The following is a 22,861-nucleotide window of genomic DNA, read 5'->3' as shown; positions in this document are numbered from 1 at the left end:
TGCTGGGAGAAGTGTAGTCTTCCGCCATGTTGGTTTCTTGACGGGACCTCTTAGAGTGAGAACGACAACGTTTATAGAATCACTGGAACCTCAGTATTTGGCACGTGATTAGTCTTTATTAGAAAGTTTTGGTCTTCACTTTGCACCATGCCACGAATCATTATCAAAGGCGGCGTTTGGAGGAACACTGAGGTATGTTGAACCAAAAGTATTTTGCTACGCACGCGGTACGTGAAATGAAGCTTCGCTTGTACGGCAATAATAAACGCTTATTTTAGACTGATATGCTGCAATATTTGTGTAACTAGCTTCCGAATAAACAGTTTATCTAGAGATCATTAATTAACCATCGTCGTAAAGTTGTTTTTCTTTAAATTTATCAAATGTTTTTTCCGATCGAATTAAAACTTAAGGTAATTAAACTTACGGGATTGCATTTTTACCTCAAAAGGATGAGATCCTCAAGGCTGCTGTTATGAAATATGGGAAGAATCAGTGGTCTAGAATTGCATCTTTACTGCATCGCAAGTCAGCCAAACAGTGTAAGGCTAGATGGTGAGTGATAAAAATACAAAAATAATAACTTTGATACAGTACGTATCTTATCAGTGGCATCAATTTGTTTTCTGCTTTAATCATATTCATACTTTGTTGCCTTGTTATTTTGCCTTTCAGGTATGAATGGCTAGATCCAAGTATTAAAAAGGTGAGAGGTTTATCATGAAGCTAATTTGTTGTAACAGTTACTTTGTATGTTTGGTTTCCTGCTAGCAGAGGCCTCTTTTCCGTTGTATTCGCTGAACTGATGGGCGTGTGGAAAGGGACCTCTGCCCTGGGTCGAAATGGACTTTTTTGAGCATGCACCACGGTTACCTAGCGACCGAACTGTCACGTGATGCCATGTTTCTATGCGGGCTCACTAAATGACAGCGGAGTAACCGTAACCGAATGTGCGAGAGACAGTGGGCTCAAGTCACGGTCATCAAACAATACAGGGAGCATGCATTTTGTAAGCGTCTTCCACTGTTACGGACGGCGGTTGAATCAAAGTTCGCTTCGACCTAGGGCAGAGGTCTCTTTTCCTCGCGCCCGTCAGTTAAGTGAATACAATGAAAAAAAAGGAATCTGCTAGTAGGGAATAAGTTTGGCAGATAGCCGTAAAAATGCAGTGTAAGTAGCTTCCTGGGAGAAGAGAAATAGAGAATCTCGGCTTCGGTTTTATGCAGTTGTGCTTGCATTCACTGTTATGCAACGTACATGTATCAACCTGGATTATTAGAATAAATTCTCTATTTTCTATTTTCAAAAATGATTAAGATGTATCCATGGCAACATAGCTACATGTATACATTGAAAGAAAACGTCAGAAAACATGCCCTAACATAATTTATTTGATCAGTGAATTGTTGCATTGCTGTTTGCAGACTGAGTGGAGCCGTGAAGAAGATGAAAAACTGCTTCATTTGGCAAAGCTAATGCCAACACAGTGGAGAACAATTGCACCTCTTATCGGCCGTACAGCAGCGCAGTGCCTGGAAAGATATGAGTTTCTTTTGTGAGTCAGTGTTCCTGTATTTTGCATTTTTTTGTATAAAATTTGAGTCGAAAATTAAATGTGTTTGTTGCTGTAAAACACAACTGTGTTTGGTGTCTTTGTCATCTGTTTAGAGATCAAGCTCAAGCTAAAGAGGGAGAAAAAGATGAAGGAGAAGATCCACGAAAACTCCGTCCTGGAGAAATTGATCCAAACCCTGAGACAAAGCCAGCTCGGCCAGATCCCATTGATATGGATGAAGATGGTATGTATAATTTATTTCCATAATTTTCTGAAAACTGGTGCATGCACTTGCCATGCTCTACAGACTGGGTCATGATTACATGCATCGTCTGGTCTCTTGATTTTAAAAACATGCTAAACTAGTTACTGGCTTGCTTTGTGTACACTCTACAGTAGTAATTGTAGTAATTGTAACGTTGTTGGAGGTCTGTTTATTATTGTAAGAAACAGGAGTGATAGTTCACAATGCACTTCATAATTTACAGGAAGTTTTCTCAATAACTCAGTTTTGTAATATTAGGAAAACAATGTTCTGACGCATAAAAATAATGTTTTGTGAATTTGGTGAAGTTTGGATTACATGTAAATTCATGAGCAACCTTCTTTGTGCAACATCAAATTCTTTGAGGTTTGAAAATAGTCTCAGAAAACTTAAACAAATCCTCTAATTGGCGCTCTGCGCTAAATACATTGACACTTAAATAAAGTGATTTTGTTCATTTATTTGTTGATATTATGGAAAATTGCCTCTAATAACAAAGCAAACTGAGTTAATGTGTGTAAATTCTTTTCCACAGAGAAAAAGGTTTTAAATTTGGAGCTTTTGCTTCTATCACAGGAGCATCATCAGCGAATTGAAGTGTAAAAACACAGCTTTTCATCTCACCTTTTGTCATGTGATCCTTTTGGATCACGTCTCAAAAGTTGATTGAAAACTGCTGGTGGATCATATCCTCCATCTCTGTTCAGTTCAGGTTGTTTTCTTCTAATAAAGACCAATTCGTTAGCCTCTACTGAGTGATTCTGTTTTGCATTTGATCACCAGAATTGGAGATGTTGTCAGAGGCCAGAGCTCGGCTGGCAAATACACAGGGAAAGAAAGCCAAGAGAAAAGCAAGGGAGAAACAGCTAGAGGAAGCAAGGTGAGATACAGGAGATACATTGTATAGGATACAATGTACAATGGTGATATGCCGCCCCAGCATGGATGCATGTACATGTGCGTTGTTTATCAATTATGTCGCACATGAAAAAAGGGGCATACTCCATTTGACTGGCTTTCACCAGATGGTAAACAAAAATTTACTTTGAAGAATTTTAGTGAGTCAATCTTAGTTAGTATACACTTGGAAAAAAGTAATGATACATGTTAATGTTATAAAAGATTACATGTCATAAGTACCAAGACTTGTATGAAATGTCAGAGGGAGCCACCGTCAGGATCATTTGCTTATGAGCCAGGAGTTTGTGAGGTGGTTGCTTAAGGGAGATTCTAAACTAAATGCACTGTGGAAATAATGTGATGGAATATTTTAAGCCTGGTAAATAAATGAGAACGATGTATTATTCAGTGAATGACAGGCATACAGGAATAAAAGAAATTTGAGTGCTCCTATCAGAGGTCGAACCGAGACCACTGAACTTCAGGAGACTCATGGGAGCAAAGGCCATTAAACTAGATTCATGGTATCATGTTTTACCGACCATTCCTTACCATTCAGTATATGCTTTACCTAGCTACAGTAAATAAGTTGTAAATTTTTTTTTTTCTAATTGCTAAAATTTCACTGGTTGGGCTGCTAACTTCTCAGCTTTTCACCTCGAGGTCTCCTTTACATTTTTCTAAGGCAGCAGCCTTGCACCTAACTACTACATGTCGATAAGCAAGCCATAAAGTAACTTGTAACTCTATTCTTTGCTTTAATAAGCATGGAGGGTCATGCTGAATTATAAATTGCAGAAAATTCGCATTGCACAAAAACTACACATTAAGTGTAATCAATTGACAAAAAACTTCCGAGAAACATGTTGTTAATACTGTATATCTGGTTTGTTCATGTTGCAGACGACTTGCTGCTTTGCAGAAAAGGAGGGAATTGAGAGCTGCTGGTATTGAGTAAGTGAATTAAACCAGCTTGTTGTTCTTTTGTCCACACCAAGTCTGTAATAACTTACATGTTAGTACAATGTAGCTTAGTAAATGGTTATCAAGACCTGGTGGAAGTCTCACCTCTCTTTGTGATTGTGAGGTATATGACTGTACACTTATACAATGTAGATGTAACAGTTTAGACTCGACTGAAGAAATGTTGTCAGGTTAAAGGGATAAGACCCAACAGCTTTCTGGGAAGCATTTTAGCTACAGCTGTATAAGCTTATTTGCATTCTTCTTGTTAGAAAATAAGAGCACATGCAGATTTAAAAGCTTAAAATTTGTACGCATGTATTTCTCATAGATGGGACGGACGAGAGGAAAACATGAAATAGGCGCGCATGCTAATTAGATCACCCTGTTAATCCATCAGGTTGCATTGTTCGCAATTTGCATGCCTTGGGTAAACTTTTTTTTTTCAATCAAGTGTGTACAAACTTCAGGTTATCAAAGTTAATGGTTGGTGTTTTGCAATCTGTGTTCTTCAGGATACGAAAGCATCGCAAGAAAAAGAGGGGAGTAGATTACAATGCAGAAATCCCATTTGAAAAGAAGCCTGCTCAAGGTATGCATGATGGTGTATAACAAAAATCTGGCAAACACTTTCAGGAGAAAAACCTTAGTATCAAATTCTTGAGGTAGACCACTTGCTCTCATTGTGAAAAATGCGAAGAAGAAGCTCTTTGTTGGACCTATAAAATAATGTACATTCTCTCTGTTATTCTGTTGTAGGTTTTTATGACACTGGTGAAGAGGAGTTGCCTGACTATCAGCCTGATTTTAAAAAGCTGCGACAGGATCATCTGGATGGAAAAATGAGAGATGATATTGAGCAGGTGATAATTGAAAACAGCAAACTTAAGTTCTGGTACAAGACACATTTGATCATTACAATGTACCTTCCCTCACTTTTTGTCTACAGCATGTCAGATCTTTTCTGTCTGATCTGATGCTTTCGACTTCACAGTACTTGACTCTAGCACATGATATGTATATGAACCTTGTAACAATGACCCAGCTAGCTTTAGGAATCTTCCTATATACATGTGTGGCTCAGTTGTTAGAACATCTGATCAGTGTGCGGAAGGTCATAGATTTATTAATGATTACATGACAGAGATACATGTAGATTTTCCCTCACCACCATTCTCTTTATTTACAACAAAATCATTTTTGTTTGAAAACATACATACATAACTCAATTTATTTATGTTAAACTATCAAGAGGACATTTCACTACTCGAAACACCAAGTGTCATTAATATGCCTGTTGGGTTGTTGTTTCCTGTGATGGATAGATTGATTCAAACTGTTGGTGTTCCTTTTGTTGACCTTTTGTTGAGGAGTGATTACTGTACTTCAGACATTACGTCTCTCCAAGGAATCACTTTCTTGAAATCCTGTTAAAATAATTTCTCAGTCAAATGCTGTATGTAAAATTTTATTGCTTTTTGTATTTTATTTACAGTACGTGTACATTAGTACTTACATGTAGAGTGTACACCTTAGTGCTTCCTTTGTAACATTAATTATAAATTATATTTTGCTTTGTTAACAGCAAGAGAGAAAGAAAGATAAGGATAAGATGAAGAAGAGAAAGGAAAATGACCTCCCTGGAGCTGTCATGCAGATTAACAAGTGAGACACGTTCTAACGATGATAACATAAGCATTGGTGGTAAGGGTACATGTACATGTAGCTGAATCTGAGACAACAGGCCAGCTCTTTATATGACTTCCTGTTCATGTGTAAGGTCCTGAATAAGATCCTGTTTACAGGTTGGACAGCAGTTTCCAAAAATAAATAAATAAATAAATAAATAAATAAATAAATAAATAAATAAATAATAGTTATGAATAAATATTAAATAAAATCAGACATTAACTTGTTTGAAATCATACAATGTCCAGTTGATTATCATTCACATGATTTTGAGTGGTGTTAATACACGTAATTTCCACTTTAAACACAACAGATTAGAACATCCGTTTCTATTACTCAGATGATGGTGGTGGAATGGTCACTTAGTGGACCATGTTTCATAAGGAGGAAAATCCAGCTTTTCTTATGGATTTCAAAAGTGTACTGTAGTTCAAGGCTACAAAAATCTTACAGTTCTGTTGACAAGTGTCAGAGTGTTTTGTGATTTAGCATCTGTACATGAGTTGTATTGCCACAACATGTTCTTTGTCCATGGTTGCTCAACATTCATGGTATGAGTGATCTTTTTCTTTCAGGTTGAACAATCCTGACTCAGTTAAGAAACGCAGCAAGCTAGTCCTTCCCAAGCCACAAATTTCTGACACGGAATTGGAAGAGGTACAGCAAAACAATTGTATATCATACAGTGTATGTAACAAATACAGGTTGCTTATCGCTCTCAAGACCAAGTTCAACAAAATTTACATGTATTTCTTCTTTCTACCATGCTAGACACCTTCAATATTACTGATCCCAGTAATATGCAGGTCTTCATCTGAGATGACACTACAATATTGTACATGTAAATGACCTGCAATCCTGGCCAAGAGTCATGGGGGCACTTACAGAAACCTTTACACTGACAGTCTTGTAGTCTCCCTCCCCCCAAATGGAATGTTTGCTGATATTAATGTTTCAAGCATTGTTTCCACTGTGAATGAGAATTGTTTCAGTTTGCTACCAACATTGTGTGGAGGTTTCCTAACTTGTCAAAGAATTATAACGAGACCAATGATCTTCTCCTGGGTGTGAAAATACATGAATGTACAGTTTTGTTTCTATGTCATGTTTAGTTTAATTTGCATGTGATTTTGTGAATTATCCCATAGAATTTTGGCCAGGGTTGTAGCTCTATCACCATGGCTACACTTGAAATTCAACACTTTTCTTTTCTTTATCACCACACAGAATGCTTTCAACATAATCAAATTTTCATGACCCTTCACATAATGAAACTACATAGTAAATGATCTGTACTGTAGTACTGTACATTGTAGTCAACTGGGTGTGAGTCATAGCCCCATGTTTGTGACCTGCTGAAAGTAGATTTCTCTTACTATGTTGTCATCCATATACAGCTTTCTTTATCAATCCTGAAGGTGTATAGTTGTATAGTATATTTGGTCAAGAGCTGTTTGATTTAAAGCTCTTGCTACAATGAGTGCGATTTTCATGACCTGACTTTAAACAGCTTATAGAAGGGCTTAAAATAACATGTTGTTTATATGCAAGTTTAAAAATATTAATTTTGTACCAATATCAAATTTAAACCACAACATAACTTTGTATAATTATTAGAATAACGTTTATGCTGATGTTTTATCAAACTGTTACTGCTGCCTTGAATAGATTGTGAAAATGGGTCAGGCCAGTGAATCAGCTCGTTTGTCAGTGGAAGACAGTCACATGGCATCAAATGCTCTTCTGAGTGAGTATTCAGTGACTCCCGCCGCAGTACATGCACTGAGGACACCTCGCACCCCAGCAGAGCAAGACACAGTATTGCAGGTATAGTTTGTCTGCTGTGGAGTGGTTTATGTAATGTTTAAAACACGAGCAGCAGTATTTTATTGGGATTTAAAACCACGAGGCACAGCCAAGTGGTTTTAGACCCAGTAAAGCAAGTGGTGCGACTTTTTTAAATGGCTTCAAAAACATTCCTGGAAAAGCGTGTGTCAAGAGAGTTCATAACAATGATGCGTTTGTGAACGTTGGCAATTAGCATACGAGAAAAACATTAAACACCACATACTAATAAGGAGCAGGTTTTATCAGGTTTTAAAACCACTGCACGTGATGTTTTATCGACCATTTGATAGGTCTGTGGGCGTATGAATTATTAATGAGTTTTTGAACATGTCTTCACAGACAATCTTCATGTACATCACGTGTGACAGTATTTTTGAAATTTGAATGGAGTTTTGAAATTTACATGTCAGTTTAGAACATTGTCAGCGAGATTTCAGAGTTCCTGCAGAAATTTCTCTAGTTTATTGATGGTATAAAGGTGTGAATTTTTCTTTACATGACAGCATTAAGTACAGTGTATTTCAAAAATAACAATTGTTTCCCAAAATACTGGGCATGTCTCACATAAACTGATTGTAATAGCTACTTGCAGTAGCATGTTTTATTCAAGCAAATGGCTTGTGAACCCCCAGTCAGTGGGCCCCAGGGAAGATTGAGCTACTCTGTTTTCACAATGGCAGTCCCAACTTTCTATAATTAACAGTAACTTCTAGCAAAATGTTCCAGTAATTTTAAGATAAAATTTGCAGTGGAACTTCTTCAGTTTTGCATTGAGACAACTGCCTAATCTCAAATGAATGCTTGTGAAAGCTATTCAAATAACGCACATCTTTGTGGTAAAAACATGAACTATTTTTGCAAATAGGTGCAGCTGTGTGCAAGGAAACTTTTAAGCTGCACTCTGGAATAAGTCATGCCACAGAACTACAGTTTCTTCAGTTTCGATAATCTTATTTTTTTTTCCGTCACTGTTTATAGATAATTATATGTACATGTAACCTACTTCTCTCATTGTGTGTTTTCAGGAAGCTCAAAACATCTTGGCTTTATCCAATGTGGACACGCCTTTGAAAGGTGGCATGAACACGCCCCTTAAGGAGAGTGACTTTGAAGGTGTTACCCCAAGACATCAGGCAATTCAGACACCCAACATGATGCTTGCTACACCTTATAGGACACCCCAAGGGGAGGGAGGAGGTAAGAGAGGAAACTTCCAGGGGTGGGGTAAGATAGAAGTAATTGCTATCAATTATTGACACCCTAAGGGGGGGGGGGGGGAAGGAGGTAAGAGAGGAAACTTTTCTTGGTATTGGGGTGGAGAAACAACAATTGACACCCCAAGGGGAGGGGGAAGGTACATTGAAGAAAGGAAACTCTTACTCAGTCACAAAAGAAAAGAATTGAAAGCTGTTGTGGTGTTTGAAAATTTCATACCTGGCGTGCGTTTCTCAAAACTCCCGAGAAATTTTTGGGCCCGAAAACATTTCGGGGCGCTTTTCGGGTGTTTTTCTCGGGTCCCGAAAAGTGTTTCTCAGAACACCCGAAAGTGTCCCGAAATGTCTCCCGATATTTTCGGGAATCTGTTCGTGTTACCGCCTACGATAGTGCGATTAGAGCTGGAAAGATTATTTCAGAACACGGCTTTATTATTACAACTTTTATTTTTTCTAGCTGAAAACTGTAACTGTACTTGTTAAATAAGTTTACATGTAAATGCTATTCTTAAAAACAGATTTCAACGCAGATACTACTGAGCTAACTCGTTCACATCGTGAAGACTGTTTGGTTTCTATTTTAATCTTGACCTATTAAACTGTTATTTTGTCAATGTTTCCATATATCTGGCAAACCGTCAAGACTTGTCAAAGTTTCCATGATACTATTGGCTACTCGTTTGAATGAACTGAAAACGTTCTCGCAAATCCCCCAAAAATAAAAACAAGTGGAATGTTTTGGTTTTGAGCAAATTTTAGCATCCTCGGACACCGCATTACTATGAACTCAAAACTTCGTAGTGGAGGATGATAAGAAATAAGCAGTATTGCAAGAAAAGGGCTTATCACATTTGCAGCTTAGCATTGTCCGATGAAAGTTTTTCAGAATCAGACGAGGTGGGTATCTTTCATGTTTTTTTTTAGTTGTTGTTTCTGATCTCTTTAACGAAGTTGCTGTACAACCGGCCATTTGGCGAATACTTTTTCCACATTACCTGAGGATGAAATGATAAATTAAGGGATACCTAAATCTTATTCTAGATTTAAGCCACCGAGGATAAATTTCAGTAGCCTGTCAATAACATCAAAAACGAAATGAGAATCTTAAGCTAGCGCTTACTTACCATGCACAAACGGAGAGTGGCAATAACTGTTTGAATGAGACCTTCGATTGCGGTTTGTGATTATTTAAAAGCGATCGAGATGTTCTAAGTCTACACAAAACTTAAACCAACGTTGTCCACTCTATGAAGACTTATATCCTCAGTAAAAGCTTTCTATTTTATAATAAAATAAGCTTAAGTTCAGCTTTAATAATTCTTAAAGAACGAAATCGATCGCCATGAATCAGTTACAGTTTTTCGCAATCTCGGCGAGTAAATAGGCCAATTTCAGTTTGAAAACATTTGACTACATTTGTGCGTTTTCAAGTTCAGCTCCTTCTCAACCGATTTACGTTAAAAGAGACAGAATTAATTGTCCGTTATACACTTAAAATATAAAATTTAACCACACATATCAAACTCGGCAATATGTGAACCGGTGAAGAAACTATCAAGTTGTCTCTCCAAAATCAAGGTTTTTTAAGTACGAATTTCTCTTCTTTTGCCTTGTCGGTCGACGTTCTTTAAAAGTTCAACTGAAAACAACAGATTTGCAAGAGTTACTTTCGTAAATTTACTGGAGTCAACAAAATCTTTAAAGTTCTTGCGCCCCCTATATAAGCTTATTAAACGGCGCATGCAAGCTTGTGAGATTTTCAAAAATTTTCTCCTGGTTTTTAGACATTTTTAGATTGAGTCTAGCCCAGGATCTGTCAATTAACTCACATTCTCGTTTTGGGTAACTTTTTCCTTGATAATCGTAACGCAATACAGCCATTTCACTGAAAAAAGCATTCCCGATAACGCATTTCGGGAGCTCTCTAGCACCCGAAAATTATCGGGGGAAAATGACGCGACTTTTCTCGGGTCCGAAATGTTCGCATGCTTTGAGAAACACCAGAAATCGTTTTTGGGAGCTTTACGGGGAGCTTTTCGGGCCCGAAAAGTTCCCGGGAGTTTTGAGAAACGCACGCCTGGGCCCGGTTGTTCGAAAGCTGATTAACGCTAATCCACGATTAAAAGTTAATCGAGGTTTTCATCTCACTCGTTAAACAATATTTTTAAAAGCTTATTTAAGCTAATGGTAAAGAAAAGTCTAAGTCAACACTGATGGACAAAAATCTTTATTGGTTTGTAAATAAACTAAAATCAAAGTTCCCATTAATCCAGGATTAGCTTAATCGGGCTTTGAACAACTGGGCCCTGAAGTGTAGATGAAAATTGTGTTTTGTTGCAGTTCGAAAAGAAAATAATCTTTTCCAGTGGAGCCATGTTGTTGAGCAGTGGAGCCTATTTTTTTAATATACATGTATTTCTAAAGAGGAAAATTGAGTTGGTAGAATTTTATCATTTATGTGTTCAGCTTATTATCTTGTAGTGCCCCCTCTATACTATCAACCTCCTACTTTCTGAACACTTTTATTCTGTAAGGCTTTTTCAGTGTTCCATTAGTGTCATAACAAATTTGACATTTAACGATCTTGCTGTGCTAGGAGCAACTCCACGTATGGCAGGAACCCCTCAGAGAAGCGGCGGTGGTGTAACCCCTGGCCGTTCATCAGTGAGAGACAAGCTGAATATCAACCCCGAGGAGGCTTTGATGGATGAATATGAAGCTGGTTATGGGGCTAAACAACAACAGGCAAGGATATGTTAAGCATTGCAGACATGGATGTTACTCAACTACCCCCAGATCGCACCAACTACAGAACAGTTTACTCCTGAAATTGTTTGTTGAACGCTGATATCAGTAAGATTAATAAGAAGTCTCTGGTCTGGACAGGAGTCAAAATTGCTTCTCCTCATAGAAACAGTCAGAATGTTCCATTTTATCTTGTACTAGACTGAAAAACAGACTGCACTTTTCTCGGATGTGAGTCATACTAAGGTGCAGTCTTTCAATGGCAAGTCTGAAGCAAGTGAGGAATTGGAAGGCAAGACTGTATGGAGATGTAAAAAAATACACCTCACACGCCCTTTGGGTGTTAGAGTCCATGCGTTTGTGAGTCAGCGCGTTTTGTGATTCACTTCTCCAACCGTGGCGGTTCACAAATTTCACGAAAAAAGTCTGTTTTGCAGTCTAATCTTGTACCAGTTCAGACTCCATAGGAGATATAATATCTCATGTGAGACACTCACTGTGCAATGTAATGGGATTTTGGAAGCCCAAGCAATGCAACCCTTTTACATCAAGACTCAAGCCTTGAATTGTGATTTCTGAATATTATTACACTGTAACCTTCAGGTGTATGTACAAAATTCTAAATGCGGACCATTCAGTGTGTGTTCCTTCCTTCCTACTTATTTAGTTTTTTTTTTTTTCAGGAAGAGTTGAAGGCTCAACTGAAAGCAGGATTAGCATCACTTCCAGCGCCTACAAATGACTTTGAGGTTGTACTGCCTGAGGTAAGATCATCACTGATAACAATGGCTCCATTTAGCAAGAGTGTAGAAATGACCTTTTTGCATAAAATTCAAGTCAGTTGCCCTTTTTCTTAAGGAAAAGAGAATGTTACGAAGCCAGGTTAGATAATTTACGTTCTTTGAGAGGAACACGGTAGAACATTTTGAGACCTCTTTTAAAGTTGATATCAAAAATCGTAGAGTAAGCTAAATACTTACAATTTACTTCTAAATTTCGAATTGTCAATTTAAAAGTTTTTAACACTGCTATGCCCCATTCACATCAACGCCTAAACACGTTTAAAAGCTGTTTAGTTAAATGCAGTTTAAAATATTGTTTCCTTCATAAAAGCAGCTTTCGGATTTTTGTCGACTACAGATGGATTTAGTACAAATGAAAGCATAAGTTAAAGTTTACGTGAATCCTATGTCAAGGCCAATGGTTCAGCTTTCTGTTACCAATTTTCATTTTGTTAAACCTGATTTAATTAAACATGTTTTGTTGGTGTGAATGGGACGTAAGTGTTTTTGTGGAACGAATTGACTATTGCGTGAAACGAAACAACTTTTTTTATGGAACGAAGCGACTTTAACTTGGAACAATATGACCGTGAACGTTTTAGCAGCAAAACTGTAACAAGCGAGATTTTTGTCACATATTTTAACAGACTGGTGAAGAAGAGGTGGAGGACACCACAGACGAGAGCTTTGTTGAAGATGCAGCTGATATTGACGCAAGAAGAATGGCCATGAAAGAAGCCGAAGGTGTGCAGCTTCATTTGTTTTGAAATACAGTTTGGTAAAGATGTTTGTACCTGTTAAAATAATACATAAATGCTTGCGAATCGATACCAGGAAAGGCAAGGACTGTGCTCAAAACCCTCTTCATTTGAATGCCGCTTGATTTAGGAGTTCATCCACGTAACAAACAGCACCACAGGAAAGTACTACTCAGTAGCTTTCATTTGAATGGTCATGCTTTGGGATTTCATCCACAGACTCAAAACGTAGAATCACCTTGTGCAGCATAATAAACAGCACCACAAGAAAGTACTCCTCAGTAGCTTTCATTTGAATGGTCACACTTTAGGATTTCATCCACAGACTAAAAGTTAGAATCACCTTGCACAGCATAATAAACAGCAGCATAGGAAAGTACTGCTCAGTAGCTTTCACGTGAGTGGTCACACTTAAGGATTTCAATTTAATCATCCACAGACTCAAAACGTAGAACCACCTTGTACTGCATAACAAACAGCACCACAGGAAAGTACTACTCAGTAGCTTTCATTTGAATTGTCACACTTTAGGATTTCATCCACAGACTATAAGTTAGAATCACCTTGCACAGCACAATAAACAGCAGCATAGGAAAGTACTGCTCAGTAGCTTTCATTTGAATGGTCACACTTTAGGATTTCATCCACAGACTATAAGTTAGAACCACCTTGCACAGCATAATAAACAGCAGCATAGGAAAGTACTGCTCAGTAGCTTTCACGTGAATGGTCACACTTTAGGATTTCAATTTAATCATCCACAGACTCAAAACGTAGAACCACCTTGTACAGCATAATAAACAGAACCACAGGAAAGTACTGCTCAGTAGCTTTCATTTGAATGGTCACTCTTAAAGATCTCATCCACAGACTCGAAATTTAGAACCACCTTGTACAGCATAATAAACAGCACCACAGGAAGTACTGCTCAGTAGCTTTCATTTGAATGGTCACACTTAAGGATTTCATCCACAGACTCAAAAGTTAGACCCAATGTAATAAACAACATCCCATGAAAGTAGTACCCAAGAACACTTATTTGAATGGTCTTATTGTAGGATTACATGCGCGCACTTAAGTTAGAACCACTTCATAATTCACAAACATTACCACAAGAAAATACTGCTATGTGACTTTCATTTGAAAGTTGTCACCTGCGACTTATTCTTTGGATCAAAAGTTCTACTCTTTCGAGGTTTCTTTCTTCTTACAATTTATACTACTGTGGGCCCGGTTGTTCGAAAGCCGATTAACGCTTATCCACGATTAAAAGTTAACCGGGGTTTTCATCTCGCTCATTAAAAATGATTTTAAAGGCTCATTTTAAGCTAATGGTAAAGAAAAGTCTAAGATAAAACTTAGGGACAAAAATCTTTTGGACGAATCCTTATGGATTAGTAAATATACTCGAATCAAAGTTCACGTTAACCCAGGAGTAGCTTGATTGGGCTTTGAACAACTCGGCCCTGAATTCTAACTTAGGGCGGACTAGAACAACTGTCCTACTTAGCCGTAACTACATGGTGGAACGCTTTTCATGTTTCATCCGCAATTATTTTTGTGCGTTTGTGTCCTGCGTAGTAAGGGTTTCCGTGGAGTTCTGTGCTGTCTGAACGCGCGGAACTGGGACGAGAGCGCAACAAACCGTTTTTTCGTTCTCGTCCCAATATCCTCGCGGTCAAATGCGAAAAACACACAGAACCCCAACAGAAATGCTTGCTACATGGACTCAGGCTACAGTGATGTGAACCGCTTGTTACACTGTATTGGTACCAGAATTGCAGTTTGCTTTCCATTGATCACCTCCATCATAAACATTGCTTTTGTTTGCAGCTTTAAGAGAGATGAGACGTCAATCCCAGTCTGTCCAACGAAGCATGCCACGCCCTTCTGATGTGAACGCTTCTGTTCTGCGGCCGGCTAATGTCGAACCACCCCTCACGGGACTACAAAAGGTACTGATCAGTGTTCATCATGTAACAGTTTAGACAAGCTTCAGGTCTATTGCTAAGTAACACGTTTATTAGGTTCTTGGTTATTATTGTTCCGCGCTTTTCTACCCTTGTTGGCTTGTTAATTGGGCATTCAAAACCTTTCTCAACTTCTAGATCCAGAAGAAGTTTGCCTTCGGGTTTGTCAGGACGCATTCTGTCTAAATTCAGGTCGACGATGGCTACGGCAGAATTACTTTTGAGACTTGTCCAGTTGCAAACTTCACTGAGTTGGTTTCGAGCAATACATGTAGTTGATATTCGCCGCACAAAGCTCTTGGGGGACGATAGATTTATATTTCTGTCTAAACCTCAAGAGCAATAATTTCCAAAGTCTTGTAGTTTGTCTGGTCATAGTTAATTAAAGGCAATGGTTGTAAAACCTGACTAACTTCTTTGTTGTATGTTTTTGTTTGCCTTTTTGGTCTTGACCCTGCACAAACAACAATAGAATTTGAATGCGTTGGAGCAACTGACCAATCGAAACGTTTTTTGTTAAGATATTCAACTGTGGTGTGAACGTTTAAGCAAAGGATTGTGCACGGTCGCGGCCCTTCAACATAAATTGCAGCACCATTGTTTTCATGGCAAGGTTTCGTAACCAGTCCCTCAATTAACTATGGTCAGGTATAATTTGGTGGCTGAAGTAGGAATACGGCAGATTGTCGTTACGTGACCAGAGTAACAGTTCAATGTACACAATTCCTGATTATAACCTGCCTACCTCTCGTTCAATAGAACTGCACCTTTCTAAAGCTCTATTTTCACTGGACCCTTAGAACCTGCAGCTATGTTGTTTTTTAGGGTTTGGAGCATTGTTCTGTTGTTCGTTCTTTTGTCCTCTCGACCAACCATGTAAGGAGTTACAAACTGTGCGCCCCGTCTTGTGATTTTGAAGGAGTAAGAGGACAACAGTTGTAAGTCGAAAATCGCCTCCAAATGTGCAGGAAATGAGGTGTCACGTCTGTCGGACAGAAATGTTTTGCCATCCTCACTGCTCTCTCGACCTGTTGCCTAAGCTCACTCTTCTTTTCTCTGTATTACAACACTTACTGCGCAGCCATATTACTGACTGGTGACACTCCCTCCAGACTGCAAAACAGTCGGCGTTTTTTTGTGAATGCGCCTACCACGCCCGCAGGGCGTCTCTCCCCAGTCTCACTCTACGTTTCCACCCTCGCTCCAGACCTTTCGCTTGACGAGACCTCGCATTTCGACCAAACACAAAAATACGGCTCTTTTTCAGTCTACACTCCCTCCTGGTTCAATGTGTAATTGTTCAACTGAGAACACTGTGCGCTAACAGAAGCTAAGCGGTTTGCTTGTGTTTTCAGGCAGAAGAACTCATCAAGCGTGAGATGGTGACCATGATCAGGAACGACATAGTCAACCATCCAACAGCTCTGCAGATTGAAAACTTAACGCACAAGAAATCGAAAAATGCTGCACAGGCCATCATTACAGCAAACCGCGCCGCGCTCGAAAGCGATCCACTGGAGACGTTTACAGAAAAGGAGATCGCTAACGCGCGGGAACTGCTGGCTGGGGAAATGGAGTTTGTGAGATCCAAGATGGCGCACGGAGACCTACCCATAGAAAGTTACACTAAAGTGTGGGAGGAGTGTTATGCACAGGTAGGTGTACTCGTGATGCTCTAAACACCCGGGCTTCTTCTCTTTACCGGGCTCGTGGAATGCCGACGAGGCCGCGGCGATGGCGCCACAAGAACAAGTCTTTTTCCGTCGTCAATCTAGATTCCCTCACAGGGGCTCTTTTGGCTCGTCACGCAATCTTTCCTCCTAGGAAGGAAAGATTGCGTGACGAGCCAACAGAGGGTCTGCAAGGGAGGCTATCCTCCATCACAATTGTTTGATTGTAGCTATTCCGTCATTTCTTCTCACTACTTCACTGGCCCAAAACGAATGAAATCCAAGACAAATTAGCCTAAGTGGTTAAATAGAAGGGAGATCCTCGCAATTATTTACGCAACATACATATAAAGCAGTTGCGAAACAAAGGGTTCAGGCTTTCTTACGCAACTGCTTAAGTTGCGTAAAGAGCTGCGAGGGTCTTTCTTCTATTCAAACTGTTAGCGTAGTTCAAAATATATTTCATATATTCAAATTCACAAATAAGTGGCTTTAGCCTCCACATATCCCATAGGCCAAGAGAATAATTTCTTCTATGAAAATTATTTCAATTGATCCTCGGGATATCTTGCAAACGCTCCAGATTTGCACCTGCCTCCAGAAAGTAAAAGTTTCAAACATTTACCTCGAGCATCAAAAGTTCAAAATACACCTTAATTCTGTGTGGTTTCTTCTTGCTTTTAGGTTTTGTTTTTGCCGACACAGCAGCGGTACACAAGAGCAGCCTTAGCCAGCAAAAAAGACAGACTGGAATCCTTAGAAAAACGCCTTGAGGTGTGTTCTTTCTTCAGCGTGCATAATGTAGCACGCTTTCTTTCTCAGTTTGGGACATTAACCATAATTTTCTCTCGAAATCCCGCTTGTAAACAATGAATGAGCCCGTGGTTTTCGCTGAAACAACGCGGCTCAAAATTTCGACGCCACGCTGACGTCAGAACTTCCAGTGGTTTTGATTGGACAATGCGAATAGGACTCCTATTCGCATCCAAATCGCGGAAACAACTATTTCAGACTAATTTAAAGTTATACACAGGGAAATCATGTTTCTGTGTTTTAATTTCATATCTTCATTTCAAATTTTAGCTTAACCGCACGCACATGACCGAAGACGCGAAACGAGCGGCCAAAATCGAGAAGAAGCTTAAAGTTCTTCTTGGTGGTTATCAGGTAGGAATTTTCTTTCTTTATTTATTTTGTGGAATCCTTACGCACAGCAAGGCTCTGGGAGGTTTTTGGGTGACTGTTATCAAGACAGCAAAACAAACTGCTAAGAGTGCCGTTACTTACCTATCCTAACCTATTCCATCTCCACTAAGTAAAATTCGCAATGTTGATAAACGCAAATTGGAGATGAGCTGGTCTATGGTTTTTGTGTGAGCGCCCAAGAGGCATGTCTCTGATTAGGTGAAGTTTTTTTAATGATAAACTGGCATTTCACTGAATCTCTTCACAAAACCTGTGTGTGAGTGATCTATAGTATTCTAGATATGAGCTGAGATCTTAGCTGTTTGACTCCTTTATTTTTTGGTCTCATACCAGCGATCAAGTAATACTTGTATGCAGATAGGCCCTTTCGGTTCACATCATCTTTCGATTGAATGAGTTCTTGATCTAAGCCACAGAGACTAACGCGATGCGTCATATTTTTTTCCTTTCAGAGTCGTAGTGTTGGATTGACAAAACAGATTAACGATCTTTACGAGCAGGTCGAACAGACGCATACGGAGAAAGAAACATTCAGATCCCTAAGAGAGCATGAGCTCAGAGCCATTCCCAAGCGAGTCGAGGTACTGGTTTTATTGGTTTTGATCTTGGTAGTTCTTAAAGATGTGTTAATTTCTTAAAGGACGTTGTTTATCTGAAAGCAAAGTGGCCCGTCCACACAATCTCGGGATATTTCTTAAAATCAGTCAATTTTAGTTTTAAATTAAAAAAAAAGGTTCGCTCTCAGTCAGAAATATGACTTTGTATGTTTCCTGTTTTATTTGTTTTTACTGGGGTCTCGGTCTCAGGGGGATTGGACAGTGAGGACTCTTCTTCTCTCCAACGAAACAGAGAACTTTGAAAAGTTACTATCTAATCAAAAGCCTTCCCTTTCGTTAAAGCGCCGGGCTGCTCAAAGCATATTCAAAGTTCTCCGCAAGCGCCTTCAAATACCAGTCCCCCAAATCGCAGATTCTAAAAAATCTTCCCTTACATGTATTTAGCCACTCAGATATAAGCCTGGACTGATTGTTAAGGTTAACTGTGCAGAGCTTTTACCTTTGTGTCTCAAGCTTTGTTGATTGTTGTTTAACCCAACAGATTTTGAAACGTAAAATTTCCTCCAGTAATACCCTCCCCTCCCCACCCCCCTTAAAATAAGCCCTAAGAAATAAGCTCATGGCTTATGTTAGGAATTTTACCGTATGTTGGACTTGGGGCAGTGAAACTCTCAAGTTGATCTATCAGTGCTCTGGTAAGATCTCCTGCAGCAACTTTTCCGTTTTCTGATTCTCGATTATTTCTTTTTTCAGTCGCTAAGGGAAGACGTTCGACGACAAACTGACCGTGAGCACCAACTACAGTCTCGCTATTCCCATCTGTTGTACGAGAGAGACGCTTTATACGGCCATGTACCACACCAGTGAAAAGACCTCCTATTCAGTCCTGTACATCAAATGGAAAACTCTCAGCATCTGTTGAACATACGTTCAACAAGGGACTTGAGAGACGTGGTTTTATCACTCATGCTGGTCATTTCTAGAGTGATTCTTTTTCTGACTCTGCGTCACTGCTTCATCGCCTTGACGAATGAGCTCGCGAGTGTCCATAAGAACGTTCGCAAATGCATGCATACGTTTGCAAATGTGTATGCATTTGGTCCGCCGAAAGGTCGTTTCCAAATATCCTCAACTGTTCAGTAGTCTATTATCTTAACGTGAAGCTTTACGCAGAACTATTCGAGTGAAATAGGTTTATTTGAATACAAATTTGCACGTACCAAATGTCTGTGGAAAAAAAACTTAACTTTGAAACAGGGGCTGCAGGCATGCGGAAATTATCTTGGATGCGCACATTCTTCGCCTTCTGGCTTATTCGGCAAGCCTGAGCACTCCGCTAATATTTAACAATTATTCCACGAGCGCGCGTTGGATATGAGATGATAGATCAGCCAACGAGGCGCGTAGCGCCGAGTTGGCTATAATCATCTCATATCCAACAAGCGCAAGTGGAATAATTGTTTTATTAAAAACAACCGAGAAATATTGCTAGATCTTACTGATTTCGCTGTGCAAGAACGACCAGAAGGCAATTTAATGGTCGCCATTTCTCGGCCATGGTATAATTGCTCATATACCATGGCCGCTAAGCCAATCAAATCCCTCGAATTGCATTATACAATGATGCAGTTTTTAATAATAGACATTAGGGCACGGTTGTTCAAAAGCTGATTAACGCTAATCCACGAATAAAAGATAACCGACATGTTCATCTCGCTCGTTAAAAGTGTTTTTATTAGAGGTTGATTTTTAGCTAATGGTAAAGGAAAGTCTAAATCAAAACTAAGCAAAAATCTTTTGAAGAAGCATTAATAATTAATAGTTAAACTCGAATCAAAGTTTACGTTAAGCAAGGATTGGCTTAATCGTGGTTTGAACAACTGGGCCCAGCACACGAAAATTACGAAGACTCCACAGTGAACAAAATGTCAACATCACCAGCACGTGGAGCTGCTGTGGTCGGTAATCTGCGTATCGATACCAATTCCACGTCGTACTGCTGTTGGTTGATAAATGCTTTATTTATAGTGGAAAAAGCTACCAAGCTAGCTTACAGGCACTCCACTCAGAATAACGGGAAACGGCAAATAATCAAATTAAACTTACCAGGGCCCGGTTGTTCGAAAGCCGATTAACGCTAAACCCCGACTAAAGGTTAACCGAGGTTTTCATCTCGCAAGTTAAATTTGTTTGTAAAAGTTGATTTTAAGCTAAAGGTAAAGAAAAGTCTAAGTCAAAACTGAGGGGCAAAAATCTCTTAGAAAATGATTATTGATTAGTAGTTAAACTCGAATCAAACTTTATGTTAACCCAGGATTAGCTTCATCGGGCTTTGGACAACTGTGCCCCGGACTGTATAGACAGACCGGAAGAAATCACGTGATATTTTTTGTAAGAGAGCTAAGTAATCCTGACTTCATGTAGGTGTGGCGAATTTGTAGATTTGATCGGGAAACAAGAATTTTGCAAATACTTACCCGTCACTTAATTGGCCATCCAGTTGCATTCAGTTGCATATGCAGTGGAGTGGAGCTCCACTCTGTGACCAGCCCCAATACTGACCAGTTTCTTATTTCTCTTTACAACATCACTACTTCATCAAACATTGGGTTATGAGAATAAAGGAACTCATCATTTAAACAAGCTCCCCCAACGAGTATCATAAGAACGGTAAGGAGAGCATGGTAGGTATTGGGGCTTAAAGGGGCAGTGTCATCTCTTTTGGGGTCACTTTGAATGGCCAAAAATTGACTTTGAAAGAATGGTCCAGTTTTATTAACAATAACCCTACTAGTGCACAGAAACTAGTATTAATCTTGTTTGATTGCGGATGGCAAGGATGGAAATGGATTGCAACTTGAAAAAATTGGCCATTGTTTTCAAGTTGTTCATGTGTGTTTTAGCAAAGTCGGAAAAACTGATTATAGTTTGCACCTCCTTGTAGAAATCCTTTAATATTTTCTTCTCGGTGTTCTAAGAGCGATTTCATGTTAGCAAAAAGGTTCTTTGTTAATATATGAGCAGCTTTAACCATAATGCAGCAATATCGCCGTGGCTGTGCCCCTTTAAGGACAGTGCCTACTAATACCGAAGTATATTTGTGTGGTTTATGACTATGCGGGAAAAGCAGATCTTAGCAAGGCCTATTGGAATCCAAAAAGAAAACTGGGGGTAACCACGCATTTTTCAGAGATAATTAAACATTAATATCTCTAAAAGACGCCAAAATATAAAGCAATGTATGGGATTTTTTCCTAAATTAAAGCTTAATAATCTCTCAAAAATGCATGGTTATCCCCAAATTTTTTTGGCGATGCCAAAAGCACTTTGTAAGTTCTGCTTTCTCCTTACAGTTTTAAACCGCGCAAAAATATTCCTGTCAGTATTAGTAGGCACCACCCATAAAAAAACCCGAGTATCTCGCGATGCGCAGAACGTATGCGCAGTAACAATAGTAGGCACCGTCCTTAAAGGGTTAGGCAGTGCTCCGCAACATAACCATTTAAAGTGAATGTTTGGTTTCTCAACAGAGTTGATAAGGTAAATTGGCCACCGTAAAGAGATTTGAGTGCTGACGTTTATTTTCGAGCGTTAGCCCTTCGTAAGCTCTTCGGATTCACTCTAACGAAGGGCTAACGCTCAAAACGTTAGCACCCGAATCTCCTTACCGTGGCCAATTTACCTTTGGTCGGTTATCAACTCTGTTGATGAACCAAGCATTCGTTTTTACTCCCCACCGACGTAGTTCCATGGTTTCTTTTCGTATCTACAATCCTCACCAATTCCTGTTGGGAAGGTTAGAAAACAAGTCCGGTATAGCAATTTTTATTACATACGTTTGTTTACGCCTTTGTGTTTCGTTCCCTTCTCCACCCCCCTGTTTATTGTTGGATTCCTCACGAAGGATAATGTGTAAAGACACAGTTAAAAACTCAACATTGATACAGGGGGAGGGGAGGGAAGTGAAGGCAAGGCAAAAATTAGCAATCTCCCCAAGAGTTTTGCCGATGATTGAAGTTAGAGAAAGTGGTTGCTTAAGCCCGCAATACATCCGCCAATTTTTGTTGTTGTCAGTCCAGATGAAACATAAACTCTGCAACAACAACAGCGACAACAAATAAAACAAAGGAGCAGGTTTCAAATATTGGTTGACGTCAACTTTTTCAGACCAATTCTGCGTGTATCGAAATGAGAATTTAGCTGCCCTCTGGGCCTTATCACGGTTTTCGACGCCATTTTGACGAGTAGGCCAACACGTCTGAAATAACAGTGTTTGTATGGGAATCCGATATCAAATAATTTTCATAAAACATCGCTTCTGAAAAACTCATGAATTGGAAACTTTTAGCACTAGTAAAAGGATTTTAAGAGAAAAATTTGGAGGGATGTAGCTGTGCCAGAAAGCGTCCAGTCGTGTTTCGAACTTTCCATACATTTGTCTGTATTTTTTTCCCGCCAACTATTTTTAGTAGCAGTTCACGGCTGGTTCGCTATACAGACAAATGTATGGAAAATTCAAAACACGACTGGACGCTTTCTAGCACAGCTGCATCCCTCCAATTTTTTTTCTTAAAATCCTTTTACTAGTGCTAAAAGTTTCCAATTCATGAATTTTTCAGAAGCGATGTTTTATGAAAGTTATTTGACATCGGATTTCCATACAAACACTGTTATTTCAGACTCGTCAAAATGGCGTCGAAAACCGTGATAAGGCCTATTTGTAAGTGTTGCGGGCTTGT

The 22,861-nt window shown here is 39.2% G+C and overlaps 1 protein-coding gene across 1 annotated transcript; it reads left to right on the top strand.

Moving 5' to 3' along the window:
* On the top strand, positions 1–19,472 carry LOC146464202 (cell division cycle 5-related protein-like). Its single transcript, XM_085130086.1, has 22 exons — positions 1–192; positions 452–555; positions 676–706; positions 1,425–1,555; positions 1,669–1,799; positions 2,604–2,700; positions 3,624–3,674; positions 4,199–4,275; positions 4,443–4,546; positions 5,269–5,348; positions 5,948–6,029; positions 7,041–7,199; positions 8,246–8,417; positions 11,031–11,179; positions 11,863–11,943; positions 12,609–12,705; positions 14,553–14,674; positions 16,045–16,344; positions 17,044–17,133; positions 17,443–17,526; positions 18,018–18,146; positions 18,876–19,472. The coding sequence occupies exons 1-22, from the start codon at positions 148–150 to the stop codon at positions 18,987–18,989; spliced, it is 2,430 nt and encodes an 809-aa protein (XP_084986212.1). The 5' UTR covers positions 1–147; the 3' UTR covers positions 18,990–19,472.
* The last annotated feature ends 3,389 nt before the right edge of the window (positions 19,473–22,861 follow it).

This window comes from Pavona decussata, unplaced genomic scaffold (assembly GCF_977016875.1).
Source record: "Pavona decussata unplaced genomic scaffold, jaPavDecu1.1 SCAFFOLD_168, whole genome shotgun sequence".
NCBI lineage: Eukaryota > Metazoa > Cnidaria > Anthozoa > Scleractinia > Agariciidae > Pavona > Pavona decussata.
Note: the sequence above shows the minus strand (reverse complement) of the source record. Positions and strands in the feature narration are given on the sequence as shown.